This window comes from Maylandia zebra, linkage group LG9, assembly GCF_041146795.1.
Source record: "Maylandia zebra isolate NMK-2024a linkage group LG9, Mzebra_GT3a, whole genome shotgun sequence".
NCBI classification, from domain to species: domain Eukaryota; kingdom Metazoa; phylum Chordata; class Actinopteri; order Cichliformes; family Cichlidae; genus Maylandia; species Maylandia zebra.
The window spans coordinates 14,375,444-14,395,713 of NC_135175.1; the positions used below are offsets into that span (position 1 = coordinate 14,375,444).

The following is a 20,270-nucleotide window of genomic DNA, read 5'->3' on the forward strand; positions in this document are numbered from 1 at the left end:
TCTGCAGACTCACAGGGCACAGCAAATCTAACAAGTTCAAATTTCAGCAGCTGTTTATGTACAGACACCAAACTTTGCACCTTTACCCGATCTCCTCAAAACAAATACAATCAGGTGTGCTTTAAAAATGATTACATCAATTTGCCACTGCTGACGGGCCCTGTTGAACACCCAGGCCCGTTCAGTATGTAAAACACTACACGATGGATAGATGTAATATAGAAGTGATTTAAGCTACTGGTGTCCCATTCTTTTGCCTCACTCAGTAGTAACATCTGTAACCGTTTTAGGGCTATCGCTGCTGTCCCGCTGCGGCTTCCGTAGGGTACAGTGGCGTTAAAATGGCTGCTCCTGTTGACAACGTGAGTGAAATTGAGTTACCTCCTTGTTATATATTAAGCCGTTATATCGTGTTTACATACAGAACATTATACTTTAGTATGTACAAATATACGAAAACGCTTCTCGGTGCTTTAAAGAGGACCACAGCGGTTTGTTAGCTCGTCAGGCTAGCCCGTCAGGCTAGCCTGACGAGCTAACAAACCTTTATGTCGAACAGCTGGTATTTCAGTACGGACACTGTTTACAAATTCGGATACTGTATCTCTTACATGTAATTTAACTGCTTTCTAGGATTTGATTGAAAGCGATTTGCCCAAAGCTGTAGAGCTGCTGAATAATCTCACTGAACAGGTAAGAACTTAAAAACAAAAAGAATAATCCCGTAATGTTTAGTTTAACTCAGAAATAATGTGTGTTTGTGGCCGTAATAAAGAGATAAATCTAAGTTTTGTTTTTAGGTGGCCTCGGTGACGGGTCTTGTACGTGAGCTGCTGAGTAAAGTCAAAGATGGGGCATTGGAAACGTCGAAGGTGCGTAACGACTATTTGAAATGCTAGTTCTCCTCAGGTCCAGTCTTTACGGTAATCTGACCAAAGTGCCGTTTGGTTTGAAAGGAGCAGGCAAGACTGATGCATCCTCTTTAATGAGGCTGTGTTAAATAAAAGTATTGACACACTTCCTGCAGGATTTCTCATTTCTCTAGGTCAGGGAAAGAAGTGCAGTCTGTAGGCCTTTCTGACCATCTGTCCGCCTTCTCCTCCTGCAGGGTTTGTCTTTTTTGGACCTTCGGTACCACCTGCTGCTCTTCTATCTCCAGGACCTCACTCACCTGATCAGCATCAAGACGGAAGGAGGCAAAATAAAAGACAGTGATGCCTTAGACCGAGTGGTCACAATCAGAACGGTAAGAGGCTGTAAAAGTGACGCTGTTCGATTTCTCTGCAGTCAACGTGTGTTATTTTAATCTTGATTTGTTGTTGTTGTTTATTTGAAGATCCTGGAGAAGATGCGACCTCTAGACCACAAACTGAAGTATCAGATTGATAAACTCGTGCGCACGGCTGTTACCGGCAGTTTAGGTAAGACCGAAGTGATCAGATTTTCAGAACTGTGCAGTCTAAGAAAGCTTTGACTGAAAGGATGCGTATCAGATTCAATGCACAGCAAGATTTGCATTTATCCACTTATGGTAGGCGTAACCGTGTCTGATGCTTTTGTTGATTTCAGCTGAAAATGACCCACTGCAGCTGCGTCCCAATCCAGAGAATCTCGTCAGCAAAGTAAGACCAGAGTAACACGACGGCTCCGGTTCCTTCTTTTACTGTCACATTATCAAACTGTAAACACATGCATCCAAACATCAGCTTCCTGTATTAGTAGGAAAGATAAATGCTTGTTTGTTTTTTTGCAGCTCAGTGAATCTGAGTCTGAAGACGAAACAGAGAACGAGGCAGCTTCAGAAAAGAAAGCAGCCCACTCTAGTGGCAAGAAATATATACCACCAAAGATTGCCCCAGTGCATTATGGTAATGTTACCGGTCTGCTTTATAAAGTACTTCAATACTGCTTTGGGGTTTTTTGTTAGGTTCTTTTTTGTTGTTGTTGGGGTTTTTTGGGTGGGGGGTGGGATTGTTATAGCAAGCTTATAATTTATTTATTTTTCTTTCTCCTGCTTGTTTGTTAACCAAAAAATAAACCCGTTACATCCAGATGGTGACATGACAGAGGCAGACAAGAAGAAGGCCAAGCTGGAGCGTCATCGACAAGCAGCACTCCGGAGTTCTGTGATCCAGGAGCTGAGGCAGCAGTACAGCGACGCCCCAGAGGAGATCAGAGACAAACGGGACTTCCAGAGCGAGCGGGAGAGCCGCGAGGAGCTCCACAGGTTCCTGCTCATTTACTTTACACACAGATGGGTGTTAGGTGGTCATAATGTCTGCTACTTGATTTAGATGGGAAGTGTTGTGAGATAAACTTCTAATTGAATTCAGTTTTATTTATACAGCAGAATATCCCACCAGTCACTTCAGGGTACTTCATATTGTGATTTAAAGACCCTACAATAATCCAGAAAAAAACCCGGTAGTCAGAGAAGGCCTTGTGAACAAGCATTTGGCAACAGTGGGAAGGAAAAAATCCCTTAAAAAGGAAGAACTCTCCAGAAGAACCAGGCTCAGAGTGAAGGGAGAAAGACAAGTCAAAATACATTAGAGATTAATAACAACTAATAATTAAATGCATAGAGGTGGATAATCACATAAAATCTAGACTGGGAGCTGGTTTCACAGAAGAGGAGCCTGAAAGCTGAATGCTCTGCCTCCCATTATACTTTTAAATGTCCTGGGAAGTGCAAGTAAACCAGCAGTCTCAGAGTAAAGAGCTCTACTGGGGTGATACGGTGCTGAGGGGTCTTTCAGCAAGACCTTGCAGCATCATCTTTCTTTTTTCTTTGCTTGGTGGTTTGTGTAAATGGTATGTGTTTACCTCAACACAGGAAGAACTACGAGGAGTCGATGATGGTGCGTCTCAATGTGCCGAAGCATCAGAGGAACACCAAGAAGAGGGGCATGATGGCCATGTCCAACCAGCTGAGCAGTATAACACACTTTGGTGACATCACAGCTCTGACCGGTGGTGAGGCGATGCAGGTGTGTTTGCGTTATTGTATTTTGATTTTGAGCTTCTGCCTTGTTTATTGGTTAATCTCTAAACCGAACTGAGACTTCATCATTTATACTGACTGGGATTAAACCTGAGCTGCTACCAGCACACAATCTGACAGAAGGCTCCAGTTGGATATTTTCAAGAGGTTTGGAATGTTTACCTTAAAATGCTGAGTGCTGTGGTGACTCAGTTGTCTGGTGCAGTACTGCTGGCAACAGCTACACTTCGTGCCTACATAGGTTTGGCATGCTGTGGCTCTGTTCTGTTTCCTGTCTTAACTGTCTGCTGTCATAAAAAGCACTAATAAGTCAGAGTAATGGCCGCTCAGCCTCTTGCCGATAGTCTTCTCTCCTGCCTGCAGATGTGGAAAAACCCCTGTGTGTATTTAGGAAGTCTTGGAAAATCGATGTGCTATGTTTAGATTTTGTCCTGGGCACCATGAGTAGCTACAAAGTGTTGCTAACAGGCCCATCTTTGTACAGTATGAATGGTAGCTTTGTGGCTCAGTTTTATTTAGATTACAGTCTTAATGTGGTTTTGATGCATTTTCTGTGTACGTGCAGGATGGGGATAACCCACGACCCAAGAAAAAGAAGAAAATCATGAAGAAGAAAACCAAAAGAAAAGGTAAGGACTTTGAAATACCACGAGACCAAATTAACCTGTGAACTAGTATTATTAAAAATTTCTCTTTATTCAAATAAAATGCAGCAGTCCTTTTTTTTCTCCTCAGCTTTCAAGAAACGCAACTAGACCTGAGGACAGCATGTCAGAGGATGTTACCAGCAGCTAATTGTTATAAAGTCTCTGTAAACATTGTAATAAAGAAACCATTCCTCATGACCTGTATCCTACAGTGAATGCATTGTAAGACCTTTTTTCCTCATGTCAGCAGTAGAGGGCAGTCATGTTGCCCACTCAAAATAAACTGGCCCTTGTAATGTTAATTGGAACAAAAATATGACGTTATTCTTGTGCCACTATTCTGAGCGCACGTAAAAAAAAAAAATTGCAGTTGCGACTGTTGCATTTTGAGGAGAAATTTATTTTGAGCGAAGAAAAGCTAAATTTGAGTGAACAAACTTCATTGCTGCGTGCAAAAAATGTATTTCAGTGTTTGCTATTATCCACACACACACACACACACACACACACACACACACACACACGCAGCCCCTCTCGCTCAGTTTTTGCATTTGCGCTCGCTCCAATGTGTTGCTTGCGCTCTCAACATTTCTGCCCGTGCGCGCTCAACCCTTTCTGTACACAGTTATATTTGTGCCACAAAACCAGTCAATCACAGACTTGGATGCAAAAAAAACGTGTTTGGCTGTTTTGGTCTCCAATCAGCTCGACGTGACGAAATGCAATATCCCAGAATCCATTTCGTCCAAAACTCAAACGAGGCAGTGGTGCAGGAGCACAGAGTGGCAGAGTTTGAAATATTACTCTTTCTGGGTCACAAAATAAACTTTTAAGATATTTTCATGCGAGAATGGTGCTGTGTAAACTTTAAATATCTGCTCGATTCATCAAGACATCACATATTTGCACAGGTGCTCTAAACGTTTTCAAAATAAATTTCTCCTCAAAATGCAATACTTGCAACTGCAAATTTTTTTTATTATTTTTTTTAACGTGCGCTCAGAATAGTGGCACAAAAATAACGCCATACAAAAACAGTGGAACTTTTGTAGTAAACCCCTACTGAGGGACCTGTGATGACATGGGGGAAGTAGTATGCAGTCAACTTGGGTCTAACAGAAAGCCCAGTCAGCCTGGACAAAGCTGCACAACTGCTGGACATTATATATACACAGTATATTATACACCCAAGTAACGTCACACCTCATAACCTCAAGAGCTGTTGGTATTTTAATGACTGACTAGAATGAAATGATTCATTCTGAAAATAAAGCCACACCTCCCATTACTTCCTGGAAGTACCACCTAAATGATGCATGCTGAATACTGTTAATTACATTTAAATACCTTGAATTGGTGTAAAATTCAAATAAACGCACACATGCACACTTACTTTTTACACAATTTTTTTATTTTTTTTTTTCTAATTACAGACTCATGGGTTAAAAATAAAAATAAAAAAGAAGCAAAACATTTGTTCAAACCCCCTTCCCCTTTTCAAAAAGAAAAGGAAAAAAAAAAGTCTCCACACAAACCCCACCCCTGACTTCCCCCATTCTAAAATAACAACTCCAGCCCACTCCTTTCATTTAATTAATAATCGATGCTGTTAGCTCGTCGGCCTTCCTCAGACAAGCCGTGACTGCACTGCGCGTAGTCAGAGAAAGGGGGCGCCCCAAAAAACACCCTCGTCTCTGGTCCTGCCTTCCTCGCTCTCAAGCAAACCTGCCTGCCACTCAGCTATGTTGGCTTCAGCTCTCTGTATATAAATCATGTGTTGGGTTGGCTGCCTGTTAAGTGCCATCTGTACTGCCGTGTGCTGCGGTGCATGTTGAACAGGTGTGTGTGTGTGTGTGTGTGTGTGTGAGAGACATTTGAAGTGTGAAAAAGACTAAAAGCATCATCAGCGTTTGCTGTTGTAGTAAATGCCCCCCGCGGTGGGCCTGTGGTCGCCCTGTCCCCCTCCCCCGCCCCCCCACACTGACAGGATGGGGTGAGTGTGCATAGCGGGAGCAGAGAGAGAGAGAGATGCTGCAGAGACAGTGGGAGGGGCCGGCGCCACCTGGGGAGGGGTTGTCAGCCTCCACTGGTCCTGAAACCTGAAACGACAAGAAGTGGTCTAATATACAGAGAGAGGAGGGGGGAGGGGACAAGGTGCACAAAGGGAAGGAGGGGAAGAACAAAGGGGCGGGAGGGGGAGGGATTGCACGAAAATAAAGAGTAAAAACAGTAGATGCCTGTCAAAAGAATTTACAAAAAACAACAAAAAAAAGGAAAGAAAAAAAAAAGAAAGAGCTGTAGCCATGCCTGAGTTGAAGGTGACAAGGATGGACGAGCGGCAAGGATGTGGCAGCACAACCAATAACCCCCCACAAAAAAAACACCCCAAAACAAAAAGAAATACAACTCCACTGAACACTGAAGGTCCATCACTGTCCACAGATCAAGCTGACAGCACACAACATAATCCATGTTGTGATGAAAGGAAGAGAGGTTGGAGGGAAGGAAACGTTAGAAAAAAATAAAATAAATCAAGGGTGGGGGGAGGAGGGTTAAGAGGGGGCAGAGAATGGGAGACACACAAGGGGTCGGAGAGGGTGCGAGCAGGTAATGACAAACTCCAAACCACAAACGTAACACAAATATTTGATAGCTAAAGTAAGTTTCACATATCTATGTTACATTAAAAAAAAAGAAAAAAAAGAGAACAATGTGTATTCTTGTGTATGTTTTTTTTTCTCTCTTCCCCCCCCTGCTGTGGAGGCGGTGGTGAGTGGGTGGGCTGTGTTGATGATGGTGTGAAAGCAGGAGGTCACAGCCAGACCAAAGGAGACACATCTGCAGCCTGAGATTGAGATACCATCATCCCCCCCCAGATACCTCATCCCCACCTTTCCTCCCTCTTCCAAAAACAAAAAACAAAACAAACAAACACTGCCATAGTAATCCTCCCCTCCCTCCCCCAAGAGGCCAATGTATACCTTACCAGGGGTGACCGCATCAACCTCTGCACAAGCACGCTCACACACAATCTCACACTGCGGCCAGCCAGTCTCTCTGTCCAGGAGAAGTGTGTTTTTGTTTTTTTTTGTTTTTTTTTTTCCTTTTTTGTCTTTTTTTCTCTCTTCTGGGGTTCTCTTCTTTTATTGTTGGGGAAAGGGAAAGGACTTTTTCATTGTGTGTGTTTGTATTTTTTTAATATGGGAACAGAAATAGGGGGAGAGGTTTGATAGTAAGGAAGTATTTGGGATGGGGGGGAGGGTGTTTAGTAAGGGGAATACCACGATGTTGTTCGCCCTCGGCCCCTGGAAAAGAGAGAGAAAAAGAGGGTGAGTTTTTTCTGTTTGGCTTAAGAAGACGGACACCAATTTCCTGGTGCGATGTAGTAAATAAATATGTGCATGTGTGCGACTGTGGGCAGAGGAAGGGTCTGAATTTCAGTCCTGGAAGTAAAGTGAACGGGGAATGAATATATTGACCTACGTCAAAAATAAAAGAAAATAAAGAAAAACAGTGTGTTTAGGACAGTGTTCACAAATCACTAAATAGACATCTTTAAAAAAAAAAAAAATGTGCCTTTGATCTTAGAAACAAATCAGTGTGGAAGAATAGTGGTGAAAGAAGCTGAAAGCAGCTTTGTCAAGAGAGGAAAAGTGTTTAATTTCCAGATAAAATGATTAGTGTGTGGGTGTGAGGGGACAGCAAAGGCACTCTCTCGCCCTCTTTCTCTCTCTCTGTGTGTCTCTCTGTACGAGAGCCGCCTCTGGGGTCACTGTGGGGAAAGACCTTGAGGACAAACAGCACCACACATATACCCCCAGCAACACAGTGCACACAAACATTCACAGTTAAAAAGCGACATAAACTGCACTATTATTCTGCACGCATCACCACCCGATACACAGCCAGGCGGCAGTGAGACAGACACACACACACACACACACACACACACACACACACACACACACACACTGGGACTCAAAAGTCCAGCGGTTGATGGGCTAAATGCTGAAGTCAGGCTGCAGTAATGAACCTTCGTTTCTGGGAGTGAACGCTGGAAGGCTGAAACTGAGCTGGAAGGTGTGTGCCATGTCTGAGGAGGAGGTGGTTAAGGAGGAGGAGAGGGGGAGGTGGGGGGTCATGTACATGCAAGGACATCCACAACAAAAGGCACAAACAACAGGTTCTTCCACATCATCTACTCAGTACGTGCGTCTTCTGGCTCACATCAAGATCTTGGCTTTTCACCACAGCAGCTTGGGAAGATGAGGATGATGTTAATGGAGGCAATATCAGAGAAAAGACTTTGTGCAGCCAGAGGTCAATTAAGTGCACGTTAGCATGATTGATCATCTTTGTGTTCTGGCTTTCTGTCGGGGTTTCAGGTGCAGATTAGGAACAGAACACAAAGCGGGGCTTTGATAAAATCTCTGCTTCTTCTAAAACAAAGCCAATCGAAACACGCGTGACTTACAGACGTCACACGGGCTGTGAAATCTTCCCAAGCTTACAACAGGTCAATGCAAAGACTTTTAGCTACGCGTTTGTTCACCATGGACCTTTCCCACAGCAATACAAGGCACCAGTGAAACTTGGTAGGATGACTATGAACTGCAGGCTAGTGATGAATTCACAATGTAGCAAACGCACAGCTCTTCAGCTCGCCTCTGCTATCGAGGCCAGTTCAGCTGCTCTGTGGCTGATTGTTACACGTGAACCAAGGCTGTAAGATAATAAGATGATACACTGTAGTATTACCAGTAATACCCAAGAGGGGGGTTTCTATCACTCTGAGTCTATTAATTACATCAAATCACAGATAGAAACCACAGAAATATTTATACATAGTTAATGTGAGTCAAAATGAGCAGCATATTTAAAACCTCAGATAACGTGACTGGAACGACTGGAGGCCCAAGCTCACTTAAAGCTTTTAAAGTCAAATAACGTTTACAGGCTCCTTTCACTTTTTTCAGCTTGCAAACACTTCATTATGAGTGCTTTCAACTTCAGGAGACTTCATCTAACATACAATCCTCTCAGTTTCTGCCCAAGTCTTTGTGTGCCTTGTCGTGCAACGCAGGCCAAATCCCAGTGAGTAAACTATCAGGGTTAGGGTTTCTTGGTATGTGTGGGAGTGGCTCAAGTGAGTACACAGACTGATTAGAGAGATTCTGACCTTGAGGTTCAGACACTTTCTCACACACAGGAACAAATCGAGATGGAATCCTTTCCTGCGGTTATTTAAAAGCAGCCTTGCTGAAATGGGGAATCATTTCACAAATATCCCAGTTAAGTCCAAGGGCAAAAATGAAACAATAGAAAAATCACATGATAAAATAGGCTAAATAGGGCCTGTCAGAAGAACTTGGCAAATGGATTCATTGTTACAGCAGCTTTCTACTGGAACATGTTGTTTGTTAAACATCTAGTATTAAGAAAGAGCCTAGGCCCTCAAGGTTCCAGATGATTTGCAGAGGCAATCAAATCAGAATCTCTCAGTCTTAAATCTGAGTGGATGTGAAGAAGTTGGCATGCTGATCAGCGCGTTTGGCACCACACCTCCTTTCTCAGTCTCAACAGAAAAGAAAAAAAAATACAAGATGGCTCCACAGACTGAGCTCTACTCTACTCCGAGAAGCTTCTTCAGTTCAGTTCAGAACTGAAGAAGCTTCTTGGATGAGAGGTGAAATGTCTTCAAGCAACTCAAAGAAGTCCAGACGCTTCTCTTTCCAAGCTCCTTAGACAACACTCAGAATGGACTCATTACTTTTGCAACACTAGATCTTAAAGACTTTCGCCCCAGGTGGAAAATGGTAACTACAAAATGCTGCAAACTTGCACTGTGACCAAGTCTGCAGAGACTACCTCCATGTGCAGCACAAGATGCACAACAACCCACTGACAGGACCCCAAAGCAGAACTCTGAAGTGGAGCTCATCAAAATCATGATGTTGTGTGCAACTGTGAAAATACTGCATGTAGAGAGCCACCAGAATCCCAGTGCACAACACACTGATCAACACCAGGCTTTTTCTCTCATTCTTTACAGAGCCACATAACAGTAAACTGACTTTGCTGGATTTTCCAGACAACACAATCATCAGTGTGTTCACTACACCACTGCTGATAAATGCTGTGTTTAAGTAAACCAGTGCTACAGGTGAGCGAATCAACCATCACAAAGCCCAAACATCAATTATTAAAAATGGTTTGCATGCTGCTGCACAATTAGTGGCCCAAAGAAGTTAAAAACCTCACCAGTGCAAGTAATGCAGCTTTGCACCAGTAACTTTCCACTACAGTCAAGTTTGCAGAAACTTCATTGGCAGCGGCCCAAACAGATCCAATTTATGCAGAGTGCATGTGCAGCCTGGGAGGAAGAAGGTGGTGTGCAGCGAGTCCGTAAGCCTGTCTTGAAATGGTCGTAATGTGATGCAGCATGCAATGAATCCCACAACCAGTTAGCCCTGCTACATGTTGTGTTTTTGCCTTTATTATTACAGAATACATCAATGTGTGACCGTCATTCATTTATTCTATGAATGTAACCAAATAAAATAAAGAGGAAAGGGGGGGGGGGGGGGGGGGGGGGGGGGTATAGCAACTGATATACAAGTAATAATATCATGATGAGTGTTTCTAATTCTATGCCACAGCTCGCACAGTTTTTACTTCTGTATCAGATAGGGGTGGGCAATCTGATCAAACTTTGTTACTGCATTGCGCGGACTTAATCCCACATGATCGATCACATGACTAGCTGTTCATATGGTTGCCAGGATACACAGCGTATATGTACAATGCAGTTGTCAGCTCTGGTACTGAGAAAAGCTGTAATCGTGAGGGGAAACGATAGTTAATGATGTCATCTTCACTAAATTAGATTTGTACATGATAATCTTTTCAAATTGGCCACCTCTGTGTACAAGGGGCTTTTTGCCCTTTCTGTACTTACCTTCTCTATACTAATCAATTTTAATCTTAAAGACTTAAACACTGGACAAGCACATGCTCAGATTAAGAGGGACGTGACAAGTGTCACCCACCAGCCCTCTGTCCAGTCAATCATTATTTTCTGATTTGCAAACTGAAAATCTGCCCCAAATTAATTAGGCAAGTTGTCTATTCACTTTATTAAAATCCCTGTCCTCTGCCAGACTACCGGTGCCTTCTCTAACGGGGCCTCCTCAGGAACTCTAAATTCCAAACATTACAAGAAGCTGTAATCCATCTTTAACAGTAGTGTCAACTCTGGCTCATCATGACTGTCTGCCTTGCTTTTCCTGTGCTCCCTTTCAGTGCAAACAGTGAGTGGGATGCATGCAGGTGATGTGCTCTCCCCTGGTGTCAGACATGACGATGTCTCTGTGTCAGCTCACCTGAAGGCCCGTCCTCTGCCTCTAGGTGGTGTGTAGCCACTGTAGTAGCGTGCACGCAAGGAGAAATTTCCTCCCCGTGATCGGAACCGAGCCCGTGGAAAGCCACGGTCTGTGGTGCTGATGCCTGGTCTGTTTGTTCTCTTAGCGCCCACCTAAAGAAAAAGGGGACCTTGCATAAACCACAACATCCAAACAGTCTTCTGTGCTTTCACACTGAAAGAAATTTGTTTCCTCTTAATTCGTAGTAAAAACTCAACAACCTTGCCTTTTAGCTTCAATTTTGTGTTTTTGTATTTTTAAAATCAGTGCTTTTAATCATCTGCCACAGCAAGAAAAACAGAGAACCTTCTAGTTTAGACTGGCCAGTCTCAATATTGGGGAAACTCTGACCAGAAAAGAGCCAATAAATTGAAGGTCAGACACTAAAGCCACATTTCTACAAAACAAAAAAAACAACAAACACATTAAAATCTTCTTGTAGACATGCAACCAATCAGGACAATCCTATCCATGACAGGCAGAATGGCCAGTGACTATTATGACCACATCAGCTAAATGTAGTCAACCGTACTCCTGTTACTGCACTGGTGAGGTAGCTGCTAATGTTGCTCCCATTAAGTTCATGCTGCAACTGCGAAGTGTTTTGAGATGGACGATCATCATGTTTCTGTGAGAAAGTCTCAGGTTTAAACTGACACTTCTTAGATCCACACACTGTAAAAAAAACCACTACCACCTCATTCAAGGAGCTGAGATATTTAACCTCAAAAATGTCTCACCTTTATCTGCCTTCCTCTGAAAAGTGACTCATCCAAAGCCATGGCTGTCCTAACAGACTCTTTGTCTGCAAACTCAATATAGGCAAACCTGCAGGGGGGGAAATAAAATCAATCACTTGGCTACAGTAAAACTAATCTATAAACAAAGAAAGCACTACAAAAAAACCCTTTTGTAATTACTAAAGAAAAACATATTTTTCCAAGGATAAAACTGATTTGCAGGTGATTTATATGAAATGAATAAAAGGAATCATAATCAACTTTCCAGCTCTAGAGAAGCTTTTAAAATGTGCTCATACTCATAATTGTACTGTGCTCATAATTGACTGATCCAGCTACCAATATGCAATAATATCATTTCACTGTAGAATTTCTGATCATTACCCCTTGGGATGCCCTGTGTATTTGTCACATAGGATGGTGACTCTGTTTACTGAACCGCAGCCATGAAAGTGAGCTTCGAGCTCTTCTGCTGTAGCACCGTAGTCCACCTGCAGACAGAAAAATATATTAAAAAAAGTGTTAGCATCAAGACAGCTGCGTCACCAGCGCTGTATTATACATTAAAAACACAACAACAACAAAAATATTAAAGCACAAAAGTAAAAACTAACTCTGAATGTATTTACAATGTGACACAAAACCAGGTCAAAAGTAAAAAGCTGCCTTAAAATTGTCTGAGATACCAGTGAGGCATACGCCCAAAGGATTCCCACAAACCACCAGACTTGGGCTACGTTCACACTGCAGGTCTCAATGCTCAGTTCCGATTTTTTGATCAAATCCGATTTTTTTGTCTGCTTGTTCACACTACAAATAAAATGTGACAGCAAAGGCGCTTTAGTGTGAACGCTCAAAGCGGCCCGCATGTGCAAAAGAAGACTTCACACACAACGCGCTCTGTTTAGACCCAGACCAAAGTTGCAGATTTCTGTCAGAATCTGCAGATTATACAGTACAAATAAAATGTTCATGTTTCTCCAACGTTGTCTTCCCAACAGTTTCACTAACATCTACACTGGATGGCCAGGAAGCATTCACAATGTCTTCTCCAGCACTGATAATTGGCATCTGTTTTATGTCAGTGATGTAAAAGACTGATTTAATGCGACGTGACCATTCAAAAAGCAGTCGCTTTCTAAAACATCAGATATGTATCGGATTCAGGACCACATACGAAAGTGACCCAGATCGGATTTGTGCTGTTCACACGGTCATACCATGATCGGATATGGGTCAAAAAAGTCGGATTTGATGCGCTTTCGCCTGCAGTGTGAATGTAGCCTTATTGTCCGAGATTGGAAACAGAAGGTGTTCCCTAAACCCTGAAGAAGAAGTAGCAGCTCTGTCCCAGAATTCATAGCGCAGCCCAGCTCAGTTTCCAACAATCGCAGCAGCCAGTTAGTTTTAATATTATTCTTATTATTCTTTCTGGGTCACAAAATAAACATTTAACATATGTTCAGGCGAGAATGTAGCTGTGTAAACTTCAAATATCTGCTCAAGACACCACATATTTTCAAAGGCGCTCCGATGTTTTCGGAGACGTCTGTTACGCACTAGCTCGATAGCTAGCCGGGGGCAAGGCTCACTAGAGCCCGTAAGAACACCGGACACCCGGCAAACAGTTTTCAAACCCACCGCCGTCTTTCGCTACTCGGGTTAAACATGATATATAAGTCGCTTAGATAACTTAAAAATGTTATTGTTTGGCTTTTTTTTGTATTTTATTTGTTCCTGAGTAAATCGGTTTGGCTGAGATTAAAGTTATAGTTTTTACACAGCTGAATAAACGTCAAGCAGACAGCTGATTATCAGAAGTGTGAGATGCTGGAGAATAAACTCCGGTGTCCTGTTATATTTTAGATAGCAAGGAGTTTATTAAACTCCACCGAAACAATCTGCAAATTTCATTAAAATTTAATAAACTATCATCTTGTCTTTATTATTAGTTTGCACAGATCTTAAACACTAGCTGTAAGCTAATGATAGTTATATAAGAGCAGATGCATGCTGGTGCAATAAGCTGTACATCCAATGGATGCATGATCTGATTAGTCGACTATCAAAATAATAGTTTGTGGCAGCCCTAGTTTAAAGACTCTTCAGAGTATCACGAATGCTTAAATACTTAGTAAGAGTCCAAAGTGATAACACCTTGAATAAAGTTTGTACTGGTTGCAGGATTGATCAAAGGCACAAAGTGATTTCTATGCACAGACTCTAAAAAAAAAAAAAAAAAAAAAAAAAAAAAATAGGAAACCCACGGGAGCGTGATTTTAATAGGGCCAGTACTTATGATTCAGTGTCACAACTGGTTTTCCCCCCGTCATATTATTTCCATAATGTTATGTCAGAATCAAGACACAATGTGGCCAAAATAGAATCTGCATGACACAAAGAGTTACTCACATTTCCGACATAAATAGATCTGCCATCTGCCTCCATCTTTTCCTCGATGGACATGATGACAGGGCCAACTGCACAGAGGAGAGAGTACAGAATAAATCTACATAGGAAACAACATTGAAATGAAACACATATTAGGACAAATTACTGTTTTTAACTCCAAATGTGAGATGTAGCGCACCTACAATCGAAAAGTCCATGAAAAGATGAGATCAAATGGATGGTATAAAGTAGGGCTCGGCGATATGACCCAAAATTCATATCTCGATATTTTTTTTAGCTGGGTGGCGATATAAGATATATATCTCGATATTTTTTTAAAGCCATAAGTTAAGAACAAAAAGAGAGTTCTTAGTCAAAGCTGTGTCCCAGATGTCACACAGGCATTTTTATTTACATACAGCATAGGTTTACATGAAGAAATTACTCAAAAATAAATTATCAGCATTTATTAAATAATAATGCTCCATAAATAAAAGAAAACAATGTTGTTTTTGTGCATAACAAAAAGCTCATAATTGTGCCGTCAAAATGTAAACTAACAGACGCTGAGCATAATAACAAAGACAGATTTCACAGCTGCTCTGTTCCCAACTTCTACTGCGTGACTGACAGCCTTGAGTTTGAAATCCACTTCGTAACCATGTCTCTTATGGTCCTTATACACATAATATTACGTCGAAGCACAGTACGTATCACTCCGCGAGGCTCCAGACTACGGTAGCCGTAATGCTCCGCCAATTCATCAAGCGCTGCAGCTCCGTAGCTTACCAAAGTCGTAAAACATTTTTTTGACAGATTGCTGAGCGCTGTGTACCACCTAAAATCGGTTCGCGGCCATCAAGCACAACCAGAATTCATACATAAGGCGCGCTGTCAACTTTTGAGAAAATGAAAGGATTTTAGTCCGTGCAGCCCCTGTGGGCTGCATGTCGTTAGTGTGGTTAGCTCATTAGCGCGGTTAGCTCGCTAACACGTTGACGCCGTCCACCCCCACAACTCGCTAACGGAGATTTGCCGTGTCCATCTGCTCGCTGCCTGCAGGTGAAGCTATGGGGGAGGAGGAGTTGTATTCAGTGAAGGAGAGGCGAGGCCGAGTAACGTTGCGTAGAGACAAAAGTGGACGAAAGAGAGGTAAACTTGTGGCTCCACAAGTATAATTATAACGTAACATAGACTATATCGATATAAACGATATTGTCACATCTTATATCTCGTATGAAAATATATCGATATTTTTTAAAAAGTCGATATATCGCCCAGCCCTAGTATAAAGGCAAAAATGGAGTTGACAATTGATTCACGAGTTTTGTCATTACACAAGAATGACAAAATCATAGTTTCTTCTTCTTCACATGGGGCAATTAAGCAACATAAATATACTGACACAGACACGCATTCAGATTCGTGCATTATATAAAGTTCTGATGGATGTAAACTATTTTATCATTTATTTAGATTTAACCTTATAAAATTGGACATAAGAGCATTGCAAACTGGGACTGAACATAAGTTTTTTTGTTTGCATTTAAAAAAAAAATCATCTCTGAGGGTTAAAAACATGGAATTGAATATTAAAATAATGTACTTTAACCAAGCATTAAAGTGAACCCATATTTTAATGCACATCCTAAACTGGTATGGGGTTACTGCTTGAAAATGAGTGTAGCATTTACATTTACTAAGTGAGATTATTTCTAAGCGAGCACACAACAGACAATAAGACAAATGATTATGGGGCTTTCCCCTCACTGGATAATGTGACAGCAGAACGAGACGAGAAGGCAAATGTGGACAGATGGGGGGAAAATGAAGGCGTCTGCCTTGGAAGGGGAAAAAAAGAAGACGCACCTGGTGGGGGGCTCAGATTCATCTGTTTCTCCACCTCGTTCTGTAGCTCCTTCAGCTTCTCTGCCTCTTCCTCCATCTCTCTCACTCGGGCTTTGATTGCCTCCAGCTCCTGCAGCACAGACACAGATTCCATCAGAGCCGTCAGTCCATCATGTGCACAGCTCAACACAATATCACAATGCCAGTTACTGCTGGATCCATCTTCACCAACTTCCAAATCCAAAATGATTTAATGAATAAATCAGAAAGAGATCTAGTGTGTGCACACCCTGGAAATATTTTTAGGCACCCATTTGGCAAAATAGCAAAAGAAATGGTGCCGTGACCGTGACATGACCTCAGTATAAAGAGAGACTTTATATCAGCTACAAGTCGTAAAATCCATATGTGCAAGATTTAGGCAGAACCACAAAAAGTCTTAGGGAAAGAATGCAAGTAGCTCCGAGGACGCTGTAAGCCAAACAAATGTAAAGAGAGGACTTGGAGTAAAAGTAAAAACGTTAGCAGCATGAAGTGCTTCCCCACATGTCAAAAAGGAATGTCAGTGTTTCCAGGTTCAGTGGGAGGATGAAGTAGATACTGCAGTGCATCACTGTCCAGCTTGTCTTGATAACCCAGGTATACATGAGGCTACATTTAAAAACGCCAAAAGGGCAACTTTGTTTATAAACTACAACTGGGAGAAGATGTGTGGGAGGTTGTGTGTGTGTGTTTGTGATAACAAACCTGCACTTTCTGAATAGCAACATAATACTGTTTGGACAGCAATACATATCAGGCAACAGAATCAAATCTCGGTGTGTATTTAGTTCCTGCCTATTGCAGGAACTAAATACACACAAAGTTGGTATTCACCCATTCTATAGACAATCATCATATGAAACAAGCTGAAACATGGTGGGAAATTAGCCTCAAAATAGTCACCAATCCATATGACCAGGTTAACCATCTCTGTGTTAATAAACTCTGGTTGTGATGCAATTGCAAAATACTGCTTTACATAGCTTCAAATTAATTGGTCTCTCTGTGTGGATTGCTGCATTTTTAAACACCTACATCATAATTCCCCTCTATAAAGCACTGTAGCTGGAACTGTGTAATAATTCACATTTAAAATGGCTCACAAGTTTCTGACTCCATGGAGGTCAGGACCAGCTCTGGGTCAAACTAATATTAACATGTGTGACCGACAAGAATTACCAGCTTTAAAATAAATAAAAATCCAAATATGGTAACAACAACAGTCAAAAAACATGATCCAGACTTTGAATAAGACCAACATTCCAACCCCAGATCCCAGACAGGATCTAAGCCCCTTAGATAATCTCAGGGAAAACCCTGTACTGGGACTTCTTCCACCTTTAAGTGCACCCTCAATCTAGTCCTGCACTGCTGCATGCGCACTATAGTTATTCTCATGCCCCACATTTTGCAGTATACCCTGCCATCCTGCCTAAATTTAATAGTAGGTACCTCCCCCAAGTCAAAAGCAGACTTTAAAGCCACTACAAAGAGGACCGCCAGGCCAAGATATGCGCGAGCAGAAAAAAAAAAAAAATTATATATATATATATATATATATACACACACACACACACACACACAAAACGAAAAGGTTACCAACCAAGGTTAAGTATCCAGCCCGAAAGCAGTGTTGGCAAACAGCACTTCAAATGTCCACATGATTAAAAACATCATGTCCAAACATTCACTGTTTAAGTGCTTACAACGCAAAAATATATTTATAACAAAAATGCCACCTTAGCCTAAAAATGAACTTCTGTTATCAGTTCATGTTGGAACAGCATACATCACTACATGGTCATATGCATATTAATTTCCAAGAAAATGTGTTTATTTTTGCTGGAGAGCCATTTTGGAAAGATGAAGCAGCGAGATGATGAAGAGATCTGCGGTCAATCCCGCTAAACTAAATAATGCCAATAAACTTATATTATTATTATTAGATAAACAGTGAGCTGGCTGTGCCCTCATGTGGAAGTGGACCCTCCTGTCTGACAGTGGTGCACTGCAGCACAGTGGGAGTCACTCCAGCTCGATCCAGAACTACTGACAGGATTGTAATGAAAAAGCTCTTTGTGAAACTGGGTGCAGCGACACAGACGGACTGTAATAAATTCAGATCTTCTCACCGCAGCGGGCTATAAAACTGCACAGCGACTCGCTGCACACGCTAATAAAGACATCATCATTTCTCGGTCGGCGTGTATTCACGCGACTGATGCCCTGACACATATCACCAACACTGAGATGATGGATGGATGGGAAGTGATCAACATTCAAAGCAGGACCGCTGGGATGAGCCATCCACCGCTGGCACGTTGCGACTCCAATTTTTCTCTCTCTGTCCCTTTTTTTGTCTCGTCTTGTCGCATATTCAGTGCAAGCTCTTTCACTCCCCTCCCTTCTCTTGCTCTCCTTGCTCTAGCCAAACACTGAAGGATGCAAACCCAGCCCCTCAAATACCGCAGCCCCTTTCTTCTGCGTTGTACGCCACGCTTTCACTGGCCGACATCCTCAAAACCCTCACCTGGTCACTCAAGACAATCCCAGCCATTGTGCACTCGTGTGTTAGCTGCACGAGGGAAAAATAATAATAATAATAATATAATATATATATATATATATATATATATATGCATGTTTAAAAAAAAACAACTGGGCTGATTAATGCAAATTTTACATTTTCAACAATTACACAAGGTGTGCACCAACAAGCAGCGATTCACGACTCTACCCCCATTGTCGGCTGAAAAATAGGCGACAAAGATGGTCAGGTGCACGTCTGCCACTGCCACACCAGCTTTGTTAAAATCCGCTAGCATGTTAGCCCGTTATCACATGCTTAATATTCACGGCTACTAAGCCAGCTGCTGTTAGGCCCAGCAGCTTGAGGTGCAAATGCCGCATTTCATCTCGTGACTGCTGATTACGGCTGACAGGTCCGCTGGTCATTTTATCCGCAGCCTTTAATGGTCGGGCTTGCTAAGCTAACGATAACCTGCGGCCGCTCGCTCGCGTGTGCGCAAACCGGCGCTTGAAATGCAGCAGCCACAGCCGGTTAAATGATAAAGGTAAAAGGGAATAAAAAGAGGTCATTACCGTTAGCAGGTCGCCTTCTTAAGGAGGTAGACTCGCACAGCGGCGGCGGCTAATGGCGGCGGCCTGTCCTACCCTCGCCCCTTACTGTCTCCTGCATCTCCGTCTCGCATTTTTTCGCGACAAGGACCCCCCCCCCACCCCCCACAAACGGCTCGAGCTGCTCTCTGGCGCAGAGAAACTGGCGTCGCTGTTGCGCCAAGATGGCTGCCGACACCACGCATGTCACCACCCATTTCTACTGCACTGCGTGAACCACAATGGCGGTTAACACAGACCTGGCGATAGCAGTAACGCACACGGCATGTGACCCAAGATTCGTGTGGAGGATGAAAAAAAAAAATCAACAAATTGTTCACCTGCTTTTACTAGCTGCTCCGCCACGACCACAAAGTGTCTCGGTATTCATGTGGGTTTCCACTTTAGAAACAATGCCCTTCACTTACCGGATCTTCAATTGCGGCCTCTCCCTCTTCTAATCCCGGCTCTTCGTCACCGACACCCGGGTCTTCCAGCTCGGGATGTCCGGGGTCTGAATCTAGCAGAGATTCCTCCGCCAGTCCGTTACCGAACTCCGCCATCGCCCTGTTCCAACTGTACCGACGCGCCTCGTGGCCAAACCAACGTTGCAGGCCCCTACTCACACACAAGGGGGTAGAGTGAGCGGGGCGGCGAAAAGAAAAAAAAACGGCGGAAAACGCCGCTTAGTAAAGTTAAAATGGGGAATAAAATGCTAGCTTCACTTCTAGCTACTACTCAAACAGCATACCACGATGAACGGGGACTACTGATTTACGCTACCTTTAGGAAATGGTCCTAACTTACGACAGATAACCTAGTTTATTTACTTAAATGTGTGTATAAAAAAAGGCGAGGGCTATACGCGAGAGCGGCGGCGTCCCTTCAGTTCAGAAATGGAAGCTAGGGGTGGAGCCATGGATCACTGCAGGCGTAAGAATCTCCCTCCCATTCGCTAACCGAGGATTCTAGACCAACCTCTTCGGTCTTAGCCGCATTCCTATTGGTTAATGAAACAGGACGTTCCGGTTCCGAAATCGCATGTGTGCCTCTAATTGGA

At 42.7% G+C, this 20,270-nt stretch overlaps 2 protein-coding genes across 4 annotated transcripts; one reads left to right on the forward strand and one right to left on the reverse strand.

The window, feature by feature from the left end:
• The first annotated feature begins 224 nt into the window (after positions 1–224).
• On the forward strand, positions 225–3,849 carry ngdn (neuroguidin, EIF4E binding protein). The gene is made up of 11 exons (XM_004569545.4): positions 225–362; positions 634–693; positions 801–872; positions 1,109–1,246; positions 1,337–1,421; positions 1,570–1,622; positions 1,754–1,868; positions 2,053–2,227; positions 2,837–2,990; positions 3,570–3,633; positions 3,740–3,849. Exons 1-11 carry the CDS (start codon positions 342–344, stop codon positions 3,757–3,759), a joined length of 957 nt encoding a protein of 318 aa, XP_004569602.1. The 5' UTR covers positions 225–341; the 3' UTR covers positions 3,760–3,849.
• A 1,191-nt stretch (positions 3,850–5,040) lies between these two features.
• On the reverse strand, positions 5,041–20,128 carry pabpn1 (poly(A) binding protein, nuclear 1). Of its 3 annotated transcripts, none has more exons than XM_004569542.6 (7): positions 19,639–20,128; positions 16,073–16,181; positions 14,225–14,292; positions 12,197–12,303; positions 11,813–11,900; positions 11,034–11,185; positions 5,041–5,750 (listed from the first exon to the last, which is right to left on the reverse strand). In XM_004569542.6, the coding sequence occupies exons 1-7, from the start codon at positions 19,771–19,773 to the stop codon at positions 5,555–5,557; spliced, it is 855 nt and encodes a 284-aa protein (XP_004569599.1). In that variant the 5' UTR covers positions 19,774–20,128; the 3' UTR covers positions 5,041–5,554. The 3 variants fall into 3 exon arrangements, with proteins under 3 accessions (XP_004569599.1, XP_004569601.1, XP_014266532.1); XM_004569544.6 differs by lacking the exon at positions 19,639–20,128 and adding an exon at positions 19,196–19,348; XM_014411046.4 differs by lacking the exon at positions 5,041–5,750 and adding an exon at positions 6,727–6,956 and having other exon boundaries at positions 19,639–20,125.
• Between the last annotated feature and the right edge of the window lie 142 nt (positions 20,129–20,270).